The sequence below is a fragment of the Galleria mellonella genome, unplaced genomic scaffold, assembly GCF_026898425.1.
Source record: "Galleria mellonella isolate WM207_F2 unplaced genomic scaffold, CSIRO_AGI_GalMel_v1 utg89, whole genome shotgun sequence".
Taxonomy (NCBI): domain Eukaryota; kingdom Metazoa; phylum Arthropoda; class Insecta; order Lepidoptera; family Pyralidae; genus Galleria; species Galleria mellonella.
Genome location: NW_026442169.1, coordinates 1137501 through 1155059, shown reverse-complemented (window position 1 = coordinate 1155059; position 17559 = coordinate 1137501). Strand labels below are relative to the sequence as shown.

General features: G+C 34.2%; 3 protein-coding genes across 3 annotated transcripts in view; 2 read left to right on the top strand and 1 right to left on the bottom strand.

Moving 5' to 3' along the window:
- LOC113519917 (trifunctional purine biosynthetic protein adenosine-3) overlaps positions 1–9058 on the top strand; it is a 43361-nt gene extending 34303 nt beyond the window's left edge. Inside the window, exons 16-24 of the mRNA XM_052902238.1 lie at positions 265–380; positions 847–982; positions 1763–1941; positions 2700–2810; positions 3843–3986; positions 4770–4931; positions 5387–5520; positions 6315–6438; positions 7079–9058. Coding sequence (XP_052758198.1) covers positions 265–380; positions 847–982; positions 1763–1941; positions 2700–2810; positions 3843–3986; positions 4770–4931; positions 5387–5520; positions 6315–6438; positions 7079–7264 — 1292 coding nt within the window. The 3' untranslated portion in view covers positions 7265–9058. The remainder of the gene's footprint in view (positions 1–264; positions 381–846; positions 983–1762; positions 1942–2699; positions 2811–3842; positions 3987–4769; positions 4932–5386; positions 5521–6314; positions 6439–7078) is intronic.
- A 40-nt stretch (positions 9059–9098) lies between these two features.
- Positions 9099–11889, bottom strand: LOC113519937 (dnaJ homolog subfamily C member 28). The gene is made up of 4 exons (XM_026905169.3): positions 11643–11889; positions 11173–11385; positions 10347–10697; positions 9099–9808 (listed from the first exon to the last, which is right to left on the bottom strand). The coding sequence occupies exons 1-4, from the start codon at positions 11751–11753 to the stop codon at positions 9368–9370; spliced, it is 1116 nt and encodes a 371-aa protein (XP_026760970.2). The 5' UTR covers positions 11754–11889; the 3' UTR covers positions 9099–9367.
- Positions 11890–12658: 769 nt separating this feature from the next.
- The window catches only part of LOC113519936 (ankyrin repeat domain-containing protein 13D), a 19508-nt gene continuing 14607 nt past the window's right edge, over positions 12659–17559 (top strand). The window contains 3 exon segments of the mRNA XM_052902237.1: positions 12659–12960; positions 15569–15710; positions 16303–16473. Coding sequence (XP_052758197.1) covers positions 12859–12960; positions 15569–15710; positions 16303–16473 — 415 coding nt within the window. The 5' untranslated portion in view covers positions 12659–12858.

The window sequence follows — 17559 nt, the reverse complement described above, 5'->3', positions numbered from 1 at the left end:
CATGGCGGACTTAATGCTAAAAGCATTCTCTCCCAGTCAACCATAGGGAAGTGTCAGAATACTCGAATGCGGTACTACTAATTATTGATATACATACGTACTAGAATTACATATATAAACGAATAAATATATATAAATAACAAATATACTTACACATATATGACATATACTATATTATACACGAAATTGAGAATAATATAAAGTACTTACTGCTCGGTATGTGTGTATAAAGTGCGCATAAAAATGATTCATGTATGTGTACAGGTGGTGAAACGGCCGAGATGCCGGGCATGTACCCGCCGGGAGTATACGATGTGGCGGGCTTCGCGCTCGGTGTCGTCGAGCGTGATCGCATTCTGCCGAAGATTAACGACATCGCGGTACGCTGTGCCTTCTCACTCCTTAAATATATATTATGAAAAGTTAAGCCATAGTCTCTACCTGATGTGACATGGTTTCAACTAAGGTCTCAATAGATTCCCAACCCTTGAAAAGTACAGTCTCCAGCTAAACAAACACAAAAAAAGTACTAAGTAGTTAGTATACCTATAACTTACATTTTTAAAAATATATCAGTAACTACTTTCAACTATTTATTTAACTTCTTCCGCTTAAAGTTTAGTTAGTGAAGAACTAAATTAGCATTTGACTTGTTCGCCACATTTTGGCGGACATTGGAGGACAGGTATAAAGTCAATGAAATTTCATTTAATAACGTCACACATTCAAGTCAAGGTAATATTAAATACTTGCATATCCACTATGTATATATTGCCGATTTCTATCCAGTATCTAGCTCCCGGAGAATAAATACGAGTATTTACAAATTATAATGTCTTTTATTAGGTGGGCGATATCATAATAGGCCTACCGTCCAACGGTGTACACAGTAACGGCTTCAGTTTGATACACAAGCTGATGAAGAAACTTGGTCTCACGCTCGAAGATAAAGCGCCATTCAGCAGAGAGGGACTCACTTTAGGTAAGTATTTCTTTCTTTTTTGTATTTTTTTAATATCTTTCTGATATTAATCATATTTAAAGGCGACATATCAGAACATAATGTTGTTTTGGACAATTCTACAAATTCAATGATAGTTGAGTCTGTAGGCAGATTCATCATTAGAAATGATTTAGTACGTCAAAAGCAAATATGTTATATGTTATGTATGTATATGTACAATACAATTTGACAAGTGTGTACAATACTTTACAATACACTTATCATACAGGATCAGTTAGTAGAAATTTTATAATTTTTAAAAATAAAATATTTATATTTTATTGTAGTAAGATAAGAAGTTATTTATCCTAGAAAAATGACAGGGGCACAAAAATAATATTCATTGAAAATTCAAAAGAGAAGTCACGTACAAGTTAGCAGTTAATTGCCAATATGTCGTACCCGGAGTGGTCTATGTAATTTGAAATTGATTTTAAGGAAATTGTATTTATATTCTATTCGATAAAATATAGACAATACTTGAATTATTTAGTTTTTGTTTCTTAGTATAAATAGTATTCATCAGGATATGTAGTGAACCAGAGTATACTGTGTACTTAAAACTAAGAATGTATTTTAAACGTAGAAAGTGTTTAAAATAAAACTTCTTAACAAACGAGTCCGTTTCTGGAAATATAGGTGAAAGGTTGAAACTTGGATTTTTGAAATTCGAATTTGTAATAAGACATTGGCTTGTTCGCTGATGGGGCGGACTAAGAGAGGTATAGCGTGTGACCGGGTGTGGTAATGCGTGCGCAGGCGAGGAGCTGATCAAGCCGACGCGCATCTACGTGCGCAGCGTGCTGCCGGCGCTGCGCAGCGGCCGCGTGAAGGCGCTGGCGCACGTGACGGGCGGCGGGCTGCTCGACAACCTGCCGCGCGTCATGCCGCCCGCCACGCGCGCGCGCCTCAACGCGCACTGGTGGAACGTGCACCCCGTACGTACCGCCGCACGCACGCGCGCACGCACGCACGCACGCATACACACACGCACGCACACGCAGACATACACACACGCGCACGCATACACACATATAATAATAATAGTTTATAATAATAATAATTTATTTATTTGCTAGAAATGTGGTAATAATAATAATGGTCTTAAATATAATAGATCTACACATTTCGCCTTATCTAAAGGCATGCAAATTTAGTATTATAATTTAGTGGCTTACGTATATTAATAGTATACACAAACACGCATGCACTCGCACACGCGGTAACACGATATACATTTACACATGATACACACTTTCAACACACACGTACGCACAATACACATGTACGCACTCACACCATATACGAGACGGATATCGTGTCTATTCACTGCACATACTTCCATATCAATCCATTACTCTCAAACTGTCACTTCACCCATACAGATTTCTACAAATTTCCATCTTCACACTCCCACTATACTGGCAGTGAATTTACGGTGTACAGAGGAATAACACCAGAGTCCTCAGGAATGGCAACGCATGGGGGGTATCATGGGCGAAACGGTATACTCTGTTATGTCTATGGTACTGCTCGTGTCTATAGGTGACGGTTACCACTTCCCATCAGGTGGGCCGTCAGCTTGTTTGCCATTCTAAGTTGCATAAAAAAATACTTGTGTACATATCACACACTGTAAATATGTTACCATATAATAATAACAAATAATATTATATGTACATATATGTCATTACAGGTGTTCGCGTGGATCGCGGACGCGGGCTCGGTGACGGACGACGATATGCTTAGGACCTTCAACTGCGGCATCGGGATGGTGCTCATCGTAGCTCCGGAGGACCAGGCCGATGTCAGTACATACTACATTATTTAAAGTTGCCATCTTAACACTTTGCTGACCGGTGACGAGTTAATCCCTCATTGCACTAGCGTGTAGGTACTTCCTCCCACCACAACGGGCTACACCGTTTGGATTACAAAGCGTTCATGAACAAAAAAAATTCTTTTCAGTCTTTGTATTTAGGTTTTTATCACAATTTTAGTTTAATTCCAAAGATTTCAACCATGACGAAATTCCCGGTCAACAAAGTGGTAATTATGAAATATTTAATCCAAACTATATTTTTATTTTTTTATTTATTTGTTCTTTATTGCACGATAAAACTTTGTACAAGTGGCGAGCTTAATGCCATATGCATTTTCTACCAGCTTACCATTAGGTTGAACCATATATTGAAAAGGTTAAGTTGCATTTAGCGTATCTTTAGTCGTCGTCGCATCGTTATACGACGGAACTAAAGTCGCCCCAACTTTAGTTCCGTCGTATATACGCCACCGATATATATATAATTATCCATTTAATATATATATATATAATAAATGGATGAAAATGGAATGGTAACACCGGCCGCGCTAACGGTATACGTTGGCGGGGCACCAGTGAGGAATGATAAGTGAGAATGAAAAACCAGGTCAGTTAGCCCATCGTGATTAATATACCCGGAATTCAGCACGATGGTTTCCAGGGTGAACAACTTGGAGATAAACCTGACAGGGTATATTGTTGGTAATGAAACTATTAGTCTGCATTACTAATAATCCCTTCCCCCTATACTAGTGGTTTGTTTTCCAATGGGTGAAAATGGAATGGTAACCCCAATTGCGCTAACAGTATACGCTGGCGGGGCACCAGTGAGGGATGATAGATGAGGATGAAAAAGCAGGTCAGTTAGCCCATCGCGATGAATACATCTGGATTTCAGCATGATGGTTTCCAGAGGACCACGTAATGATCGATTTTATGGGGTATATTGCTAGCTATGTGACTGGTAGTTTGCATTACTAACAATCACTGGTGTGTTTGATCGGCGTATGGTTGCAGGTGATGAACATAACACGGTCGTTCGGCGCGATGGTGATCGGCACGATTCAAGCGCGGCCGCCGGGCGGCGCCCGCGTCGTCGTCGACAACTTCGCGTCCGCCGTGCACTTCACGCGCCGCATGCCCATGCTGCCCAGCAAGAAGGTGCGCCACCATGCTATACACCAGCCGTGGCCGACTTCACTACACCTAACATCTACTCACCAGAGGGAGACTTTGTACAAAAGTTGTTTGCTTGGACACCTCTGTCCCTTTCGTGTTTCTACCATGAAGCAGCTGTGTTTCGGTTTGAGGGGTGGGATATGGCAGTGAATTTACAGGGTACAGAGGTATAACACCTGAGCTCTCAGGAATAGCAACTCATGGGGGGTATCATCGGCGAAACAGAGTGCAAAATTCTGTTATGTCCATAGTACTGCTCATGTCTATAGGCTACGGTTACCACTTTCCATCAGGTGAGCCGTCGGCTTGTTTGCCATTTTAAGTTGTATAAAAAAAATCTACTGTTTATTGACGAAACCCTGTGCGATCCACCAATTACATACTTCTTGAAATCACAAATGAAACAACACAGTTCAGTGCACAATTATGTAGTATTGTTTTTATTTTATTAAGAGGGAAAACATAAAGCTGAAAATTATTCTTAGTAAATACTTGTTTATATTAGTGTGAGCATTGCGTCTGAGCATCTTCCGCTAGATTAACAAAATATTATATTTTTCGCCTTGCTACGATCGACTGGACCGATCGGGGCGTACCCCTTTGTCCCGGCTTCAACTCCGGGTCACTTGATTTTAAGCCGTCATACACGGATGGTCTGTGTACTTATGTATGTCGGCGTGGCGTCTTCTTTCTTCGTCTTGTTGATAAAGAGGTTGCTGGCGTCGAGAATATGCCAGTGATTAACACGTCCAAACATGTCGCCAGGTGGCGGTGCTTGTCTCTGGCAACGGCAGCAATCTGCAGGCGCTTATAGACACAACGCGCGACCCCACGCAGTGCATGTGCTCCGAGGTGGCGCTAGTCATTAGTAACAAGAAGAATGCGTACGCACTCAAACGAGCCGAGGAGGCCGGCATACCCACGTTGGTGAGTGAACACCAGTTGATACCGGTTATGTCTGGAATAGACTGGATTTAACTAGTTGTTTTATAGTACAAGGAACAATAGACATGCAGTTTAGGAATTATATAAAGATGTAAAGTTATAATAATATGACACAAAATACAAAACTATTAGGTGTGGGTAATATATTGCAATATCTATATATTTCGGTTACAATATCTACTCGTACATACTGATTCAATAACGAGTATGTAAAAGTTTGTTATTAAAAAAAAATTTTAGATAACAGACATTTAACAAATTTGAAAACAGATATCCGCCCGACATTGGCGATATCGAAATGGGTGATGACCTTTTCTCCGCTATCAATGTTCAGAGGAACCCAATATATAGTTATTGGATCGGTATCCATATTGCCCATGTTTAATAACTATGCTAAATATAAAATGCTTTTGATATTCTATGTATTTTATTCCAAGGTGTTCAACTGCACAAAATACGACAGCCGCGAGGAGTTCGACCGCGCGATATCCGCCGCGCTCGAGTCGCACAAAATCGACATCGTCTGTCTCGCCGGATACATGCGGATCTTGTCCTCAGAGTTTGTACAAAGGTATTGCAATTATTTTTAAAATATTTATTCATTTATTACAAAAATGTTATTTCAGGTATATATATATATATATATATATATATATATATATATATATATATATATATATATATATATATATATATATATATATATATATGTGTGTATGGGAATCGGCAAGTATAGGCATGTTTAAGCGTCGTCTAAGAGAGCATTACTTATCACTATGCTGACGTATTATATATATGTGTATGTATATTTATATATGTTTATATGTGTATGTTTACAGGGTATTTTATGTAATTTATAATGTGTACTTTGTATATATCTTTGTGTATACATAACTTATGCGTTTATACAATATATGCAGATCGTATGACTGCCTATTTTTATTTTTAAAATAACACAATTGACATGGAAAGGTTTTGCTGGAAGAAATCTCTTATTAGAGATAAGCTCGCTTTTGTACATTATGTTTATAATGAATTGTAATTAACAGTATGTTTTGTGTATAATAAAGAATAAAGAATATATGTATACATAAGTGTGCATGTAGGTGGGCGTGTGCGTGTGCATGGGCATTTGCGTGTGTGTGTGGACGTGTGCGTGTGTGTACGTGTATATATAGACAAGTATATTATCATCAATATCAGCCCTTAACTGTCCACTGCTGAACATAGGCCTCTCCCATAAGAGAAATTTTGCTAGTAGTTACCACACTTGACAAGTATTTACAAATTACGATGGTGTAAGAATATGTAGATCTGATGTTAATTTGAGGTGAACAGAAAATAAACGTTGTGCGTTGTGTGAAGGTGGAAAGGTCGACTGCTGAATATCCACCCGTCGCTGCTGCCGCGCCACCCGGGCCTCAGCGCGCAGCAGCAGTGCCTCGACGCCGGCGACAGCGAGAGCGGCTGCACCGTGCACTTCGTCGATGTAAGTACATTTTGTTATACGAAAACAGTTTATATAGAGCATCTACCGTCAGTTATAATTCTGAAGTTAACCAGACTTTGTATAAAATACAAGAATAATCTGCAAGCTGCGCTTTCATGCTTGTTTTAGTTTAATAACTGGGAATGGTAGTGTAATTACAGTCATTTTAGTATACCTTAAATCTCGGGATAAGAAGTATCATGAATGTTACCATTAGTCATTATAAAAGCAACAGCTGTGTTTCTTGGCGTTCTTCTCAGACTGGGCTTTAAATTCATAAAAAATATGACGATTCAAAAATGCCTCTTATTAAGTTTACTTAAATAAAAAAAAAATTAATTATTCTGCGATATTAAAGGTCTTGTTCATTTCTTTAGGCGACGAATATCACTTTTAATCCAATAGTCCAGCAGTTTATTTGTTATTATAAATACAAAAAATATAATACAATAAAAAAAATATTTGTATATAAAAAAACAATCTTACTAATTTTTTCGATTTTTCATGTTTTTAAATTGCTTTTGCAATTCAATCCTTTGTATGTCTTTGTATATTCTTTTTTACTCTTTGTAATTCTTTGTACTCTTATTGTAGACTCGCATTAAAAAAAGCTGATAAACCGTATATTTGAATGGTACAGGAGGGCATGGACACGGGTCCGATCATTCTTCAAGAGCGTGTACCAGTGATGCGCGGCGATACGGCCGAGAGCCTGACTGAACGGATCCACCTGGCCGAGCATCGCGCCTACCCTCGCGCCCTGCGACTGCTCGCCACCGGCCGCCTGCGGCTATCGCCCCGCGGAGAACTCATATGGTACTCCTAGCCGACCTGTTCCCCGCGGTGTTTCGAGTCATCTTATAGATATAAGTACTTCTAACCAGTAACAGACCCGCTTATAACATGCCAAGAGCTCAACTCACCATTTACGTTCATACAAGTAGATGCTGCAGGTACTTATGTATGTATGATGATCACTTTGTATTGGCATGTTCAGTCGATAACAATTTTTCGGTGTCATCAAACTAAATAATATAAATTTAACTAAATAATGATAAAAAGTATTGCAAGTAATCAGTTAACAAGTTTTTTTTACACTGCAAAATTGTGATCGTGTAAACCTGCAATAACAGCCAAGAAAACTACCACTGCCGAATACGAATTTCTCCCTTTAAAAAGACATTAGTCTATTATTATCGTGCTAGCCAAGTCAGTTTTTTTTTTTTTTGCCTTGCACCACATAATAATTCAAACTTAGGATGTCCAGCAAATTGTAAATAAAATTAAATTTTGAACCTTGGTCAAGGCACCAAATGTAACGTATATGAAATGAAATAATTCTATACATATTTCTTTTGTTTAAAAACTGGTCAAATACTTTTGTTTTAGTAAGTCCTGTTATCTTACATAGAACTACGTATTACTTCCAGTAACTTGAATAATATGGTTTTAAAATCGCTTTATTTTTAATAGTGCCATTGAAACAATTTAAAAATTATTGACATTATTATTAATAAATTATAAAAAAAAATCCATATTTTGTTCGTACATTCCAAAATTAAAATACTTAACGCATTCCTTCTTATTTTATAATAAAAATTGGATCAACATTCTTTATTAGATACATGGTATATTATAGGATATTAAAAATTTTCTGGAAATAATGTCATTGTTATTATAGAATACTAAATAAAATATTTAAGACATGTCGTATGTCATAGATAAAGACGACACATTGTGGGGTGGTATACAGCGTGCATGTATGTAATGTAAATCGTTTTATTTGTAAGTAATACCAAATGCATAATTATGTTTCTTACTACTTTATGTAAGGTTATCTATAAGAGATTGCTTTTAGCGATGAGGCCGCGTTTTGTATTTGCCCATTCTTTATCAATATTCTATGTATACATTTTATTATTTACGTTAATAAACGCTGTTCGTTGGTAAGCATCATTTATTGGCGGCAGGACCAAATTTATTTTGATTGAAATGTTTGTCCAACTAAACCTTAGTTAAAGAAGTTATTTAGATATGTGACACTGATCTAGTTAGTTGATTCAATTAGATTATAATATAAACGAATTACATCACAATAATCTTTTTAAAAATAGAAAATTTAAAATATACATAAGTGTAGCATTAAATCTGGCTGATATTACATTCAAATTAAAGAATATTGAATCTCAACTGCATACCAATATTATTATATCCATGACTGCCCGCATAATATACTTACATTTACAATGCCAATATAATTGTAATTATTATAAAAATAATAATAAATATTTTAAGTACATATCATTATTCCTAGTCCTTTTATATGTTTTTCTAATACTGTACTTTATATAATTTTATTACTTTTCAAACATTTTTATATTGACTGATTATTAAAATTATGTCATATCAAATCTGAATTTTACTGATTTTAACACTCAATTTTCTGATCTTTATTAAAATATAATAATAATTTTAAATTTTATTGTAATATTTTTGTATATATATGTCAATTTAAACTCCACATAAGACAATTATAAATTTAAATAATTTTACACTAAGTGTAATATTGTTAAACTTTAAATACTTATAATGTTTTTTTTAATAAAAGATTTTGTATGTTTTTCTGATATTTTATTTTCATTATTAAATAAATTTATTTATATTTATCACAGACATGTTTCTATTTAAATATTTTTGACTTTTCCCTTTTGTTTACAACTAAAGTCTATTTTTCCAGAAAATTGGGAATTTAAAAACCACAAATTGTCAATTACCAAGCATCAATACTGTTGTTCCATTCAGTTAAAACCACATACATTTCACTGTATGTGTCTAACCTTAGCAGTAAAATGTAAATGTATGAAAAATACAAAACCTCACCATTAGGTGGGTATTTGGAGTTTCGCATGTTATATTATATTTAATATGGTCAACACTGCTTCTTCTCTTTTTTATAATTCAGCAATTCACCTAAAGCCTTAATGAATACACTAAACAAGTCTTCACCATCATTAACAGTGGCTGTCTGCACAACAGGCTCAGCTTTTCTCTCTTCAGCAGGCCTATTTGTGTTGTCCACACCATTCTTCAGGGCATCTTCTAGAATACTCTCTATTTCGACATGAAATTTTTGCTTGTTCATTAAAGGAACGATTAAATTGTATGTATTAATTTTTGTGTTAATAGATTTTGCTAAATTTCTATTGCTATCGCACAGTTGATTCCATTTATTTTCCTCTGTGACACTTAAGGGATATGGCCCTAATGTCATCCTGTCGCGTTGTACCTCTATTTTTAGCGCTTCTATATCTTGGTCTATTTCTTTGGCCATTGTTATCCATTCTGGGGTGAAACCATTATTAATGAGCACCTATAATTAAAAAGTATTTGAATAAATTTTGAAAGAAAAATCCTTCTAACTACACTATTATATATTTTTTTATGCAACTTAGAATGGCAAACATGCTGATGGCCCACCTGATGAAAAGTGGTAAGTGTCGCCTATAGACATGAGTACCATGTATACTGTTTCGCCCATGATATCCCCCATGTGTTGCCATTCCTGAGGACTCAGGTGTTATTTCTCTGTACCCTATAAATTAACTGCCATATCCCACCCTTCAAATCAAAACACAGGCATGCAAACACAAGTGCTTCACAGTAGAAATACGAATAGGACAGAGGTACCCAAGCAAACAACTTTTGTACAGTCTTCATCTGGTAAAGTGTGAATTGTATAAAGTGATTTTTTTTTCAAATTTTAGTTCAATGCTAAATTGAACTAAATTAAAAGATGTGATCTTGTGAATTATCATTCTTTTTTATTTGTCTTGTTAGTTTTTTTATTTCATAAAACAGAACGTTCCAGTTTTTAAAAAATTATGGTATATAGTATTTTTATTACTAACCTCATTCAATTTATGTGTAGTAAAGTCCACATAAGGATTTCTATTTTGGTCTTTCAAAGGTTTTCCTTTGCCACTTAAATTCTCAAATTCCCCTTTCGACATTGACTCCTGTATCAAATCTTCTACAAGTCTGTCAAAGCCATACTTTGTTTTAATATCATGCTTCTTTGCATATTGGCCTTTTTGCATTAATGCATTTTCAGAAGCGACAGCTTTGGAAACACGATGCTCCATAACATTGGTGGCTGCTCTTTGTGCTTTGGCTTGTGCCCATTGTTTCTGCCGTTGGAACGGAGTACCATAGCCGATACCTTCGAAACTTAAGTACTGACGATGTTGGGGTGCTGTATGCTGAAATTATAGACTTATAATGACAAAGGATTACAAATTGTTAATATCAATTTAAAATTCTTCTATTGTCATTTTTACTGAGGCAGGTATTATAATAATATGTGTGGAGTCTTAAGTTCTTTACTAAATCTTATGCACCACACAATATACTCATGAGTTATCTATCTCCATGGAACAATAAATGTTACTTTCTCTCCTTTTAGCAATGTAGTACAAAATTATGTGGGATAAGGTATTAAAATTAACTTATTATGAAACCCATATAATTTACTTTTTAAAGTTTTCTATCTGAATAAGAAATTTGGTTTTTTGAATTAACCCCTTGAAAGAAGATTCATAAATATGAAGGAAGTGAAAGAGGTCTGTCAGAATAGAAGCATCTGGTTTTCCATTGTTTCTCCCTACCTTAATGGGAGATAGGTGGGACAGATATGTGTGTATGTGGGTTAGAATTTTCTAAAAAATATAAACAAACCTTAATATCATAGACAATTTTTTCAGCTTCCTCTATATTGCCAGTATTATGTTTAGTCAGCAGTCTGAATGCATTTTCTATGGCTACAAATTTGTCCATATTTGCTTCTGGAGACCCTGAATCTGGATGATATTTCTTGGCTAGTTCCAGAAAAGCATTACGAACTACATCTTGCTTTGAATCTGGTGGTATATTAAGTATTTTGTAGCATTCCTGTAACAAAAAAACAATGGTATGTATAAGAGAGCAAGTGGTTCAGGATAATAGATTATATCTATTCAGGATCAGTTTATACTTAGCAAGTAATAGACATGCGAATTAATTAACAAATCAATTAGATATTACCTCGTTATTTTTATTTCGATCATTAATTGTTCACTGCTGAACTTAAGTTTCTCCCATGAACTGCTTATAGTTATGTGAATTCCTTAGAACACACGAAGACACTTCTAGCAATAATTACTACATACCTCTAATTGCTTTCGAGATGTTGATATAATATTCCTGATAAACAGGCTGCAATATTTTTTTGGTCTTATTCGGTTGAAATATAGAACTGAACTTGAGGAGATATTATTCATTTTGAATTTGATTTCTTGTTAATTCAATGCATTTTATTTATGTTAAATTATAAAGGGTTATGCTGAAAATAAGTTACGTAAAATAAACTAAAAAATAAATAAATATAGACAATATTGTTATAATTACTCTGAACAATTCCTGCTCTGTAAGTTTGACAAATCAATGACGTTGACAGCTAACTATTTTTATGCTAACATAAAGGATAGAGGTAAGGAAAATATTTTTATGGGATGATAGTGAAATGGTAACCCCGCTGCGCTATTTGTATATGTTAACCGGGCACTAGTGAAGTGTGATAGGTAAGGATTAAAACAGAGCTCCTAATGAATAAATGAATCTAAGAACCTTGTTCCAATTCCTTTGAACCAATGTTTCAGTGTTACTCTAAGAACAATACTGTAGCGCCATCCTAATTTAACGTCTTAGAAGGACAATTTTTCATAAACATAAATGGTTTTACTTATTTATATCCTAAGAACAAGGAATAATTTTTGCCTCTATTCTTTATAGATGACATTTACCCCGATATTAGGGTACGTATTGATACATAAATATTCTTTTTTTTGCAAATATTATTAGATCTCGTTTTTTAACTTTTTTTTCTCCATGTAGCTGCATTTTTTATGTTAAGCTTAAAGAAGAAAAAGCTACGTTACTAAACAAAATGGAAATTTGATATGCAGACATTATCACTGATTTAATATTTTGTACGATCACTTCGTGATGTATTAAAAAAATCAATTAATAGATATTATTCTAAATCTATACAACCTTATATGGTTTTAATGACAGCTATTTCAGTAATATTTTTAATACAATTCATACCATATACGTACATATATTGGCAACATTTATTGCGACAGTATTAGAAAGAGAGAGAGAGAGATGTTGACATCTAGAGCAAGATAGCTAGAGAGATAATGGTGACAAAAAAAAATTAATTAGAAAATCAGAAATCCGCCGAATCTGTACCGTACAGAGATTCTTTAAGAATTTATTGTTTAAACTATACTACTTGATAGTGCTTTTTTGTACCTTTAAATAACTAAAGATATAATATGCGTTCTAAAAAGTGAACTGTGTTAATAGAAATAAAGGAATATAATGGCGTTGACTGAAGAAGAGGTGGCTCAGCGTTATCCAATTCACTGGATGGTATGGAACAACCAACATGAAGAACTGAAGAATTCTTTAGAGGCTAACAAGGTACTTGTTTTTTGTTTGAACCTATAAGATTCTAATTAGAACTAAAGCCGTTTGAGGTTATGGTGACCTTTAAATATTTACTAGGGGTGTATAGGTATTATTTACCATAAAATATTATTTTTGTTAATATCTAGTCTTCTCTTTATTAATTGCAAATTTTCTTGAACCGTAATATCTAATACAAGAACTTATATAGTACAAAGTTTAAGTAAATTGATGACTAATAGTGCTGTAACAACAATCCCAATATATGGTATTAGTTTTTGAGACAAATATATTTCTAGTATTAGGTACTTATTTAACATACATGTATATGGTTATATATTGTATATAGTTGAAAATTTTATTTTTTGAATTTGTTAGGGGTACTTATAATTATTTTCCTTAATATTTTATGCTGTTAACTTCCTTAATTATACAATATTATCATGCCTACTTATACAACAATTAATCCATTACCCTAAGGTTGTCTTGAAAAGATTACTCTCGGCAATAAGACCGCCTTACTGTACTTATACAATTGTATTGTTATATTAATTAATTGTCTTCCTTATTTCCTATATTGTATAATGGAAATAAAATATATACATTTATTCATTCATACTAGTTCCAAATTCCAAAGAAATGATAACCTACATAGATATTATGAAAGTTGGCTGTATGGATATCCGTCCTCACATGTTTTTGATGTTAATCAGTTGTTTTTATACACCTGTTTCAGTTTGAAGGGTGAGATGTAGGTAGTTCAATTATTGTACAGATACATAGGTAAATTACCTTAGTCCTAAGAAATATCAACATATCCTAGCAAGTATCATTGTGTCACAGTTTATTCTGTGATTTCTGTTATTCATGTGTATAATGCAAACAAATTGCAAGTGAAAACTAGTATACTAATATTTATAATTTTAATAAGCATGGAACAAAAAATCCAACAAAAAAATCCAATAAAATTATGGCAAAACCAATTATAATGATTTAAAAACTATGCTACTGAATCAATTTTGTTAAATTTTTATGTGTTTAAAAATAAAAAAAAGATTAGTTTAATCAGTTTAGAACTAGCTAGCAGAGGTAATAAACATAAAAACAATACAACCAAATTCAGAAACTCTGTTTTTTTTATTAAATTGGTTGAAAATATAAAAGCATCATCTACAAAAGAGTGTGTATTACTCATGAATATAAATAAATAAATAAATATCACATGTTTATATCTGTTACAGTGTTTTTATTGTAAATAGTTTAAGTGTACAATCTTCAAGGTTTATTAATGAAGCCACACAATCAATGTATATTTTGTGTAAAAATAATCCTGTTATAGAACCTGGAAGCCATAGAAAGACTTAGGCTCCATTACTATGTAAGCCACAAAATACTTGGATGTAAATTGATATTGGGCATTAATCTCTGTTATGAGAAATGTTAAAATAAATGTGTAATTGCTAACTGCCAAGCAACTGGGCTTGTATGGATTTATTTCATCTGATTAATTAAAGATTACTGCTAATTCACAAGCAAATCATAACTAGTACTAAGGGCACTACATAGTATAAAACAAAGTTTTGTCTGTTCATCTATTTAAATCTTTAAAACTATGATAAAAAAGATTTATTGTATACATGGGTAGAGATGATTTAGGGTTTCTAATGTGATGTCGTAAATACATTTTTTTTCGCTTACAATGCAAACGCTGCCTGAATCCCAGGAGATAAATCAAAATAATGTACTACAATATTGTACAACTTAAAAAGGTCAACAAAAAAGTCTGCGATGGTATATAAAACGACGTGGTATCTCTTAAGGATAACGCACAATAATCATTTTTATCCTTTAAATTTTACGGGAAAAAATGGCTTATTTACGAAGTGATTTTAAGCAATACAGCATTAATTTTTATCCACTTTTTTATATTATATATTATGTAGGTATATTTAGTATCAGCATTACACCCGTGGGAAGCCGGGGCAGGTCGCTAGTAAATGATGAGTAAATGGTAACCCCGCTTGCACTATCAGTATACGCGGGCATGGTTCCAATGAGGGATGATTGGTAAGAATGAAAAGGCAGGTTAGTTAGCCCATCATGACAACAAAAAATTAGTCACGATACTTTCCCATCTCCCCTGATGACTAAAGGGTTTATATATTAAAATATATGTAAACTAGTAGACTTGGCAAACAGTTTTGACTTGATCCTGTAAGTTTAGGATAAGTATAGAGTAAGTAATACATGCTTATAAAATTTTATAAAGATAGGTTTAGCAGTTTCATAGATTGGTATGTATGTATAATATTTTTTATCATCATATCTGCCTTTAATTGTCCATTGCTGAATATAAGCCTCCCCTTTTGGGGGGTTTTACCAGCAGTTGCCATGCTTGGCAAGTGGATTGGCAACCGCAGTTAGACTTTGGAGTTGTTTTAAGAGGGACGCTGTTGCTCATCCCTCGCCCTTCCTTAGTCACCTATTATGACACCCATGGGATAAGAAAGAGTGGCCTATTCCATGCCTGGACCACACTGTGATTCTTGTTTATTTATATATTACTATATTAGGAATTTTTAAATATTCTTATAAAGAAATTTTATATTATTGTTATTTTCAGTTTACCACTGAAGACATAGAATTAAAAGATCCTCGAGACCGAACACCTTTACTGCTAGCTGTCACTCTTGGGCACATTGAAGCAGTCCGTGCCCTGCTTGATGCCGGTGCAGATGTCAACTGTGAGAAAGATGGGTGGACAGGTAAGAAATAAATATGGTTACTATGTCACTAATAATCTGCAATATGAATTAGTAAATGTTTGTATTTATGAGTATCAATGTATATTTTCTTAATTTTCTTTTTATATTTGTTACCTCAGAACTGCAACTCTTTTAAAAAAAAATTATAAACTGATTCAGATTTTTTTATCTGAAAGATATTTCCTCCAACATTAAATTTCCTTTTTTTATGGGTGAAGATGGAATGGTATATTGGCTTGCGCTATCGGTATACACTGGCGGGGTACCAGTGAAGGGTGAAAGGTGAGGATGAAGGTGGGTTGGTTCGTTCATAGTAACCAATTGAACAAGAATTAACCACTATGGTTTCCAGGGGGAACTGAGGTCGATCTGTTAGAGGTTGTATTGCTAGCAATGGGGCTATTAAATCTCATTACTAACAATCCCTATCCCCCCTTAAATTCCTTTAGTCGTCTCTTATCACATCCATGGGAAAGAGAGAGTGGTTCATTCTATGCTGATACCACACGGACACTTTTGTTTTGCCTAGGGTTTGAAGGTATTTGTTAATTTTGAATTGATGAATGAGGTGTCATCCACATTGGTGTTGCAGCGGTGCAGGAGGCGACGGCCCGCGGCGACGCGGAGCTGCTGGCGCTGGTGTTGGCGCGGCGCGACCACCAGCGGCTGCTGGCGCGCTCGGGCGGCATCCCCGACCTGCTGCACCGGCTCAGCCTCGCGCCCGACTTCTACGTCGAGATGAAGTGGGAGTTCACTAGCTGGAGTGAGTCTATGGTTCACTACCTCGTCTGCATGATCGGAATAAAAAATAGTATATGTATATGTGTATTTATACGATTAAATATAATGTAATCAATTTAATTATGTCTAGTTTGTTTGTTTAAAATTTTCCACAATATTGTACATCGCTCTACCTGCTAACATTGTTGCTCCTTTCTACTTTGAATTTGCTGAAATGTACAAAAACGAACTTAACTCTTAATAGAATTAAGCTCACCTTTGTACATTTGATTACCTCTGTCATATTTTTATAAATAACTGGTGTGTACAATAAAGAAATAAATAAAATAAGTCTTTATTCCTATAGTATGTATATAGATAGATGGATACTCTATTGTTTCCTCTACAAGTTTACAATATTAAATTTATTATAGAAACAAAAAATTACAAGAAATGATCACAGTGAGAAAACAATGGGTGGCCTTATCGTTAAAAGTGATCTCTTCCAGGCAACTTTTAGATGGAAAGGAGAAATTAGAAACTGTTTGATCGGAGGCACGATGAAATTTTCTAAATATGGAGATGTGATACTCATGATTATACCTATATATACACACATATACATACATACATATACATACATGCATATAAACACCTACACAAATACATAAAAATTATGTCTTAAGATATTATTTTAAATTAACTAGATGTATTTTTATGCATCTTAGAATGGCAAACAAGCAAATCATGCCAATATTATGCTTCTTGTGTTCCTCTTCCTCAATACTAAGATGTTATATCTCCCTGTAATTTTACCATAGGTACACTTGCTTTTATTATTGTGCATTGAAATTTAATAAATAAATATAGGACTCTTCTCTTTAGGTAAATACTATTTTTTATCTCTGACTTCATCTGCATGATCAAGATATGTTCACTCACTGATTGAAATAAAAGTAGCCTAAATCTTTCTCTGCTGTGTATAATAAATTTCATAGTGATTGGTTAAGATGTTAAGGTGCTATAAAGTGATAAACAAGTCAACAAACTCCCTTTCACGTTTATATTATTAGAATGGATTAACACTATATTTCTCCCTGTTGAATTTAGAGGATTACAATTAGGGAAT